Consider the following 9,685-nt stretch of genomic DNA (forward strand, 5'->3'; position numbering starts at 1 on the left):
TTAAAAAAAGTCCGGGTCTTCCCTTCAGTTTACGCGCGCTCTCTTGCTCTCTCTCTCTCTCTCTACCTTTCGCCCTCTTTCCCCCACCCCCTTTCATTTCTCTTATTTAAAAAACGCGTCCTTGGCTGGTTTGTTTCCACTGCCAAAGCCCCGAAGTATACCTCTCTTCCACGAACACAGGGAGATGTCACGGGTAAGGTTGCGGAAGTGCCACAGAAATAAGGTGCCAGCCACAAATGCTTGTGTGTGGGTGCGTGGGTGCATTTGTGTGTGTGTGTGTGTGCGAAAGAGAGCAAGAGAACCTCCCACACACCTGCAAGTTACTTAGCCTCAGTGGGAAAAGATAATGTGGTAGATTTTCCCCCACCCTTGAAAAAAGTTGTTTTTAGTGGGTGCGGGGGGGGAAGCAATCCTTAGCTTGAGTCTGCTTGAGCTCCGGCGACTCAGCCCCTCTTATGAGTCGGGGAAAAATCCGCATCCGAGGCGCCTCTAAATGAAGTACTGTGGGTCTCGCTGGGGACTGGAAATCGCTCCTGAGCCTTGCCTTGCTGTTGGGGCGCCCCAAAGTTGGGAGCGGAGCGCCTTTCAGGAGCCCAGGGTTGGATTTGACTTTTTCCTGCCAGCCCAGTTAGCTCTGAACTCTGCGGCGCGCTATTATTTACAGTGAGTTTCCAAACTAAACACAATAGTATAATTTAACCTTTCCAGGCACTCGTAAATTTTTACGGCTGTGAAACAGAGCAACGCAAATGAATATGCCCATAGTTACTGACTTAATAACAGCCCGTGGCTCCCGGAACAATAACTCCTTATGAAATATAATAAATATGTATTTAAATACAGATTGCCGCCAATGTTATTTTCTTTCTTTATGGCATAAACGATTGTATAATTTTATGTGAAGGTCTCCGATCACAAGGAGAGCAGCATGTCTGCGCGGTGCCCTCTTTCTCTCGCTCTCTTCCCTTTTCCCAAGGAACAAGAACCATTGATGGAATGATTAATTATGATATAAAATAGTCCACTTAAAAAGAGTGATCATAACAGAACCCCCCCTCAAAAAATAGTCTGATCTTTTTTATCTCATTTGGCCACAATTAAAGCAAACTTTGCTCCACAACTTGCTTATTCCTTTGCATTAAAAAAAAAGAGCATATGGCTTTGCTATAAAAAATGATGGCTGGAAAACACTGACCCATTAATAGCCTGCGGACTGATTTATTCTTTATTGTTCTGCTGCCCGGGCACGTGACACGCGGCAGCCAATGGGATGACAGGCAGCCTTCAACTTATTAGGTGACTGTACTACTTCGCAAAGACCAAGTTGTTACATGAAATCTGTAGTTTCATAATTTCGCCAGGGCTCGCCTCTCCTTTGGTTTGGCCGGGGTTGGCGATGTCTTCGTCGGGGACGCTCAGCAACTACTACGTGGACTCGTTCCTCCTCCACGAGACCGAGGAGCTGGTGCAGTCGCGCTACGCCGCGGCCCCCCTGGGCCAGCCGGCCAGGCAGGCGACCCTCGGCGAGCACCCCGAGTTCACCCCCTGCAGCTTCCAGTCGAAAGCGTCCGTCTTCAGCACTTCCTGGAATGCCGTGCACCCGCCGAGCGCCAACAATGTGCCGGCCGTCTACCACCCGTACGTGCATCACCAGCCACCCGACGGCAGGTACATGCGTTCGTGGCTGGAGCCGATGCCGGCTTCCTTGTCTTTCCCCGGCTTGCCGGCCAGCAGGCATTACGGCATTAAACCTGAACCGCTCACGGCCAGGAGGGGTGACTGTACCACCTTTGACACGCACGCACTCTCTCTGACTGATTATGCTTGTGGTTCTCCTCCAGCTGATAGGGATAAGCCAGCCAACGACGGGGCATTCTCGGAAAACAATGGCGAGAGCGAGGCAAACGGAGACAAACCCCAGCTGGACCCAAGTAAGTGCACTTGCTGCAGGGCCCCGCTGGACTTGTGGAGAGAAGGAGAGAGGGAGGGCAACCCGAGCAGCGAGAGGGGTCTGCCGAGGCTGCTTCTGAGGCAGGATCCATCTTGAGCTATGCGGCAAGGATTGGGGGAGGGGGCGCGGATAGGTAGGTAGGGTGGGTGGGGGTTTCTGTAGTCAGAAAAGGGGTAGAAAGTATTGAGGCTTCCTGGAACGGGGGTGTGCGAACCCCTGCATGTGTGTGCGTGCGTGCCGTTGTTTTCCTTTCCTTTCCTCCCTTCCCCCTCTCCCTCTCTCTCGGAACCTGCTGGCACGGTAGGCTTGGTAGAGAAGACCGTTCACAGAGATGGTCTGATTCTCAGCTCCAGCCTGCTGCCTTCCTCAGGCATGCAGTGTGCAAGGGAGTGTCACATGTATGCTTTCCCTGGCTATGGCTTCCGCTAGAAAGCTGGATAGCTGGAAAATTCGGGTGGGGCAGGAGGAAAGAGAGATGGGGGGCTGGGGAGGGAGAGGGAGCTGTGAGGGAAGGAAATCCAAAAATACTGGGTGTGAATCCATTTCCTTTAGCTCACAAATCCAAGAATGCCCAATTGGGGGGGGGGGTCATCTTCTTTCCTCTCCTGATTTTTGAAAGGATCACACCCACAAATCTGGTTAGTAGGCAAGTCAGGTTTATCCTTAAAAGCTGAAACGTGGGTAGCTTCTTTTGTCCCCTTATAATCAGAGGAGACACCAGAGAAGGTCAGGAAATAGAGACATTCACAATGGGCGATCTGTTCTTATGGGTTGTTCACCACCATCTTTTTAATTGCTGGGGGGTGGGTGGGTGGGTGGGGGGAGGTGAGGAGGAAGGAGATGAGGACAAGGTGGGGAGAAAGCCGGAAATGCCGACTTTAAAAGTACACCCTTGGATAAACAATATGAGGGAAGCTGGGTGCTGACATTTTACTGCAATTCCATAGGACTCTCTCCTATGTCCCAATTTGAAACCCATTGTTGCCCAGTGAAAGAAATACGAGAAACTATCAATATTTTGTGTGAGAGTTGGTAGGGATGAAGGCAAAGAAATATACTTTTGCGTGTGGAAGTCTTTGCTTCCTTCAACCTGAGCCGTTGTTTCCCTGCAGATAATCCAGCAGCAAACTGGTTACATGCAAGATCCACTAGGAAAAAGCGTTGCCCTTACACCAAGCACCAGACACTGGAGTTGGAGAAAGAGTTTCTCTTCAATATGTATCTCACCAGGGACCGAAGGTATGAAGTGGCCAGGCTCCTGAATTTAACCGAGAGACAAGTGAAAATCTGGTTCCAGAATCGTAGGATGAAAATGAAGAAAATTAACAAAGATCGAGCAAAGGATGAATGATCCTAGACGGCAGGTTTAATCTGTATCAAAACAGCAAAATCCGCCCTCCCCCCCTGCGGTCCTTCAGCGCCACACAACGCAACTCCTCCCCCCCTCCAATCCTGAAACTGTGTCCAGGCCTCACATATTTTTATTTTTTCATTGTTGTTTGTCCTTGGCCAATTCAGCTCTTGAATGTACCTCGCCAGCATGCAGAAAGACCACTGTGTCCTGGTGCTAATTTTGGAGGTATCGTCTTTTTCCCATTTTCTATTCATAGGAAAGCAAAGGAGGGACATTGCCGCACCAGGGTGATATTTGTCTAAATCTACCTGTCAAGAAGGAAAAAGAAAAAGAAAAAAAAGAAAGAAAAAGAAAAAGAAAGAAAGAAAGAGAAAGAAAACTACCTTTTAATGCACAATTCTTTATGGACTGTGTAGGTTAGTTGAAGTAGTTAAATTTATTTGCTTGTCGCACGGCAGAGAAAGGTCTGCTGTAATACTTGAACACTGTGTTTTATTGTGGTATTATATTTGTGACTCAATTTTTGTGCTTGGGTGCTGTACCAGATGTGATTGTGTAAGCTAGAATACAATTTGAACTCAGGTTGTTTATTATAAAGATTGCATAGAGTATAGCTCTGTAATGTAAGGACGGAGTCTTTTTTTTTTTTCTGTACCATTGAACAGTTAATCTTGGATTGTACGGGGATAAAAATTATAAACCATCCATTTCGTATCCTAACTTTTAAACATAAAAGAAAAGCAAATATTATCTGGAATAAAAAGAAGCCTATTGGTTCCTCTGAAACCAATCATTTAAGTATGCACACAATCTATCTATCTATATATATAGTACAGTTTTCGTCAGTTGTATATATATTATCTATATATTAAAGAAAGAAACCCTTAATAATCAAATTAGCTTGAATATTGTTTTTGCACCCGTGAGCAGTTCTCAGATATCGGAGCTATACCTATATGTGAAAAAGGTAACTACTACCTACGGTTTACGTTTTAAGATTAATCAAATAACTTGATTCCTATTGTAATGAAATTTAATTTTATTGATAATAAATTATACACTAAAAACTACCTTTGGTTATTGCAGATGTGTATTAATTTTTTTAACAACCTGAAAGTTATGTTTATGCAGAAGCTACACTTTGTATATTTTGCAAAACTTACCTCGTGGCTTACTGACCAAATAGTTTTGTCCAAAATGATATTTAACTTTTTTGCTAAATAAAAAAAAATATTGATTCTTTTATATTTTTGTGCTGTTTTAAGATTATTATGGGCACTGCTCCACAAGCTCAGCCCATAGATGGCATCTATTCTGGTGAGCAACCAGCAGCAAAACCTTGATTCTAAGCCCAATTATTCAAAAATAAATCCCTACTCTTTTAATAGCACTCACTCCACGCTTGAATATTAGGAACTCATGAATGAAATCGCGCTATAGGTCTCTGCAACATTTTCCTGACATCACAGCATTTAAAAACCCTGCCACCCCACGGACTATTGAAAATACTAGCCAGCTTGCTAGAAGTCCATAATTTTTAATGATGCATATACAAATTGAGGTTTTATTTAAAAACAAAACAATACACCAAGCAGCTGTTTGCAACCGCCTTCTCCAAGGACAAAAATATTGCTGCTTTTTTTATTGGTTTCGTTTTGAACTCTCACACAAAATCAAAACTCTTGTTTCTCAGAGGCAAATAATTACATAGCACCGGCATGAAATATCACTTTGTAACTTCCTGAGGAATGGGCTGCCTCTATGAAAGGTCCCCCTTTGCATTTCCGTTTACAGAGTCTCCCAAATCAAGGTGTGGCATTTGTCTCCAATAAAAGATAGCAAAAGGTAGCTCTTATTCTGATAAGCTGGAGAGTCGGGTTCTAATAGGATTACTCAGATAGTGGTTTGAGCCCAGATCATAAAATGTTACAGCTTGCTGGAGGTAGCTAGCAATTCAACAAATAAATATGAGAACGGGTGGGGTGAAGTGGTGGTGGGATGGGGATTGCACTCAAACCAATAAGCAAGGCAAGGGATTATACTGAGATGAATGCCAAGTGAATCTCAGAAGAAGGGACCTAGAATCAAGTTTTTGATCCCACAAAATACCTGAAGAGGATGTCGCCCACAAATCAGAAACTCTGCGAATGCCCCACTTCCTTTCAAAGCTAAAAACGCGAGGCCGCCCTCCCAACTCATAAGTCTGGGATAAAGACGCTATCAGGAACATATAATAAAAGAAAATGACGGCTGTAACCCTTTCTAGGTGCAAAGGGCCCGGCGGGTGAAAGAACCTCGTCCAGGTCTCAAGGTCTGTAAAAATCCCCCCACCCCACCTTAGACTGGCCTGGGACTGGGGTCTGGCTGGCTGTTTTTTTTTTTTTGTTTGTTTGTTTCGAAGGGGAAAAAAAGAGTTGGGACTTATCTCTGAGCCAGTGGAAAAAAACGGGGTCGGCTTTGGCGACGGGAAAGGAAATTGGAGGGGGCCGAGGAAGCTGGAATTGCTGTCTGTCCCGAGAATTTGGGATCTGGGACGCCCTCTGTTGTTGTGGACTGGGGGGCGGGCACGACTTCAAAGCACCAGCCTTTGGAGGGGCTAATAAACGGCGGGTCTGCAAACTGTCTGGAATTCGGCACTTAATGAGTTTACAACTGTCCAGCCGCAATTAGTTTTTCTACAAAAGTCCTTTCATTTGTTTTGTCTGGCTCTTTCAGATAAAGTCGGACTGCGGAAATAGCCTGCCTTTATGAGTTCCCTTCCTCTGGAATGTAGGCTTGAACGGTGGACGTTTATCTATAATGAATTTGCCGCCGGGATCTTCTCCTATAATAGTCAACAAGGCACCGCGAGGCAGATTATTTAAAACATTTGCAGTGCAGGGAGCACCTCGGTTTTTCACGCTTTAGTAAGGATCCTGAACCTTTTCGATCATTTGCACCGACCACAACTGAACAGCAGATGGCAGTGTTGTTCCATGAAAAACGAGAGTGGTGTTTTTGAACGCCAAAGGAAGATTCTAAAATGTCGACTAGATTCTGGAAGCAGCATCCTGTATATGCGGGGTTAGAAACTGCTGATTGGATTTTAACAAAGGACAGAAAGTGTTCGTTGCCTATTTACCCTTATGAATATCTGAACGCTTAGAAAGGAATGCAGCAATGCTAGGTTGGATGCAGATTTATTCATGCCAAAACCAGATTCTCATATAACAGTGGGAATTTAAGCCATTTTTGATTAAAACTGAATCCAGTTGTTCATCAGTATGTCATTTATTGTAAGTCTTAATTTCAGCCATCCGAACCATTAGCCTTTAATATTATTTTTAAAATGTATCAAAGATCAGATTTTGTGTGTTGTGACATCAGACATCAGTAATATGTGGTGTGTGTGTGTGTGTGTGTGTGTGTGTGTGCATATATGCATCCACATATCTATAGATGAGTACACATACAGATACATCTATACAAACACATGTTTCAATATAAAGTGGCTCATTTCAGCTCAGTAAAGAGGCTGAATTGGATTCTATCCCTTTGGATATATGTAAGTATGTATCATCTTTGGGGAAATTAAATTTTCAACTGTTAAACCTATAATAAAATACAAATACATTTGTGCTAAGAATCAATCCATGATTTAACTGGCTGTGATATGCACAAATTGATATGCACAATAATATCTGTATGCAAATATAAATCATGGAGGCAAATATATTCACATGGTTACAATCATTTATATTTCCTCAATCCCACCCAGGCAGCAAGCTGATCTATGAAGTAAGCCTCACTGAATAATGTGCGGTTTACTTTCTAGTAAATATGCCCAAGATGGTCTTATGATGGTGTGATTGTGTGCCATTGTATTCCATCAGCATTCTCTAACGGAGCATTTAATGGCGCACCCCAATAGGTATGTAGAATTGAAACATAAGCAGTCTGCATCATCTTTACTGAAAGCATAAAAGGAATATTACAGCTGCAAAGATTCAAATCCCCGGAAAGCCTCGGTGGATGATTAAAAGCTTGTATCATTGGTAGAAGCAACCTTAAGAAAGATCTTAAAGGCCATGCTTCCAAATGGAACAAATAGACAGATCATTATTATTTTTCCCCTGGAGAAAACGTAACACAATCAAACAATCTCCCCTTTTAATAGGGATTTTAGGCAGTTCTCTATGGTGTGAATATTCTTCTTTTCTAACACAAGGGTATCTTTCCTCTGCCTCATTTACATTCCCCAAACGTGACTCTGCCTTGCTTTGGAGGGCAGGCTGTCCTTGAAATTGTGAGCTCCCCCCCCCCCAAGCTGCACAAACTGAACTGCTAGAATAAAGCGACTAATTTTTAATTTGAAAATTATTTACCAGCCACTGAATTTTCCAGCAGATGTATTTTCTCCAATTAAGGGCTTTGTTCTGTCCTAAACAATTTTGACTCGGTGGGATCTGATTTAATTATGTTATGCAAATGCTCACAAACTGACATACCACCGGCTGTAGAAAGGTCTGTAACTTTTTATTCTGGGACCTTTTTTCTTTGTTTCTTACATTTTCAGGTTTTTTTTCCCTGTTAAAAAAATTAATACCTCTTTTTAGCTTTTGCTCTGGAGGTCTGCATTTGTTCTCATTTCAGCTGAACAGGGAGCACATTCTGGCTTCTGAAAATTAAATGCCTGGAATTCATGTTTATCTGTAATAGGTTTCCGGAATATAAGAAATATAAATGCATCAGATCAAAATGAAAGAAAATTGTGATATTATTGGAGAAATGTTGAAAATATACGTCTTCTTCACACCCACAAGAGCACATAGAAATCCATCACTACGGAGCCACAGCGAAGGAAGACTCAAGATCCAAGCAGGGAAAGCACTCTGGTTTAATGCTATAATAAGAATCCACATAAGGAAAACAGCCAATTATATCTGACATTAAAAATATTGAAAGCCTATGAAGGGAATGCAACATCTATATTTAATAAATAGTCTTAGTGGAAAATAAAATTTGTATGAACAGATTATGACCTATCACAGTTAAGTATGTAATCCTTATCGAGAAGATAATACCTTTAATATAACCTGGTGATGTTATCCTACCACACTTCACCTGTAGTAAAATGCAAAACGGAAGTTAAGTAACTCATACAAACTTTTAATTAAGCAGACAACGCTAATTAAGGAGAGCGAAGCTCATATATGCCAAATAGCAAAAATCAAAGCTGTAATCGAACTGAATCAGTAACCATTTTGCTCCCTAATGCAGAAAGCAGACTTAGAGCGTTAGCAATTGGGAGATATTTTGAAGCCGCACACTTTCGCTTTAACAAAGATTGATCAGAACATATAACAAAGCAATTTACGTCTTCTTCGTATAGGGCAGACTATTTTTGAAGGGCATGGGGCTCGTTACATATAGAAGAAAATATAGTGGGTGTAGGGGTTTCATTGAATATCACAGGCATAAATGATATGCAATAAACAATATATATATTGTTTATACGGTCGTTTTAGGGTGTCTGAGCGTGTGTATGCGCGCGCGCCCTTCTAAGCAGAGAATGCAGCATACAGGAGGATCTGCTCTTTGAACTGGAGAAAAATTCCGCAATCGGACGCCAGAGCCAGAACAAGACTTAAAATGGAAATAGAGAGATTGAGGTGGCGGGGTTACAACCATACTATTCTGGCTAACGAGTAGCTTCATTTTCAACGTGCTTTAGATTTTATGGGGGGGGGGGGAATAAATTCGTATAGAGAGAATTAGTCATTTCGTCTTGTCAGAAAACTGTCCCTTCCTCAGGGTGCGCCGGGAGCCTGTGTGCCCACTTACTATACAATTCTTATGAAAAAAATTTCGAACGCTTCAAGGCTTTAGAAAACATTTTTGGGGGGTAATTTTTATTTTTAAGTCTATGAGAAACTAGCTTGGACGTCCCTAAACCAGTTTGAGGATCTGCGAAGCCATGGTTTGCCTGCCTGGTCAGGAGCCGCGCCTTCAATGTTGCTTCTGCTTGCTGCCTTCGCTTCCCCCCCCCCCCCGTCCATCTTGTGGATTGTTCCCGGGGAGGCATTTATTAGTTCAATGTTGAGGTGGCCGCCTGCTTCTTTGATCTCGACTGCCTTTGCAGGTTCGCTTTGCTTTCTTCCTTCTTCCATTGGTTTGCATAGGGTTGCTAGCTTGATTCCAAAAATATTTTTTTTCCAGGAAAGCGAATGGGAAGGGTAGGCAGGGGGGCTCCCTTGGCCTTCCTTTGGTTTTGACAGCCATTTTAAGAGTGGGGTCAAAACTGTAGGGCCGAAAAGAGCCCAAGCAGAGCAGCTTCGGATTCTCTTCCCCTAAAAAGCTAAAGGCTGGAGGGGCAAAGGACCTCATATCTGAATCCATAT

At 43.1% G+C, this 9,685-nt stretch overlaps 1 protein-coding gene across 2 annotated transcripts in view; it reads left to right on the forward strand.

Annotated features, from left to right (window-relative positions):
- Positions 1-4,550, forward strand: part of HOXA9 (homeobox A9) — a 37,035-nt gene extending 32,485 nt beyond the window's left edge. The window contains exons 2-3 of one of the 2 annotated variants that reach the window (XM_081933408.1): positions 1,345-1,931; positions 3,064-4,550. In XM_081933408.1, coding sequence (XP_081789534.1) covers positions 1,397-1,931; positions 3,064-3,302 — 774 coding nt within the window. In that variant the 5' untranslated portion in view covers positions 1,345-1,396 and the 3' untranslated portion in view covers positions 3,303-4,550. The remainder of the gene's footprint in view (positions 1-1,344; positions 1,932-3,063) is intronic. The other variant, XM_081933409.1, reaches the window with a different exon arrangement.
- The last annotated feature ends 5,135 nt before the right edge of the window (positions 4,551-9,685 follow it).

The sequence above is a fragment of the Natrix helvetica genome, assembly GCF_964273705.1.
Source record: "Natrix helvetica genome assembly, chromosome: Z".
NCBI classification, from domain to species: Eukaryota; Metazoa; Chordata; class Lepidosauria; order Squamata; family Natricidae; genus Natrix; species Natrix helvetica.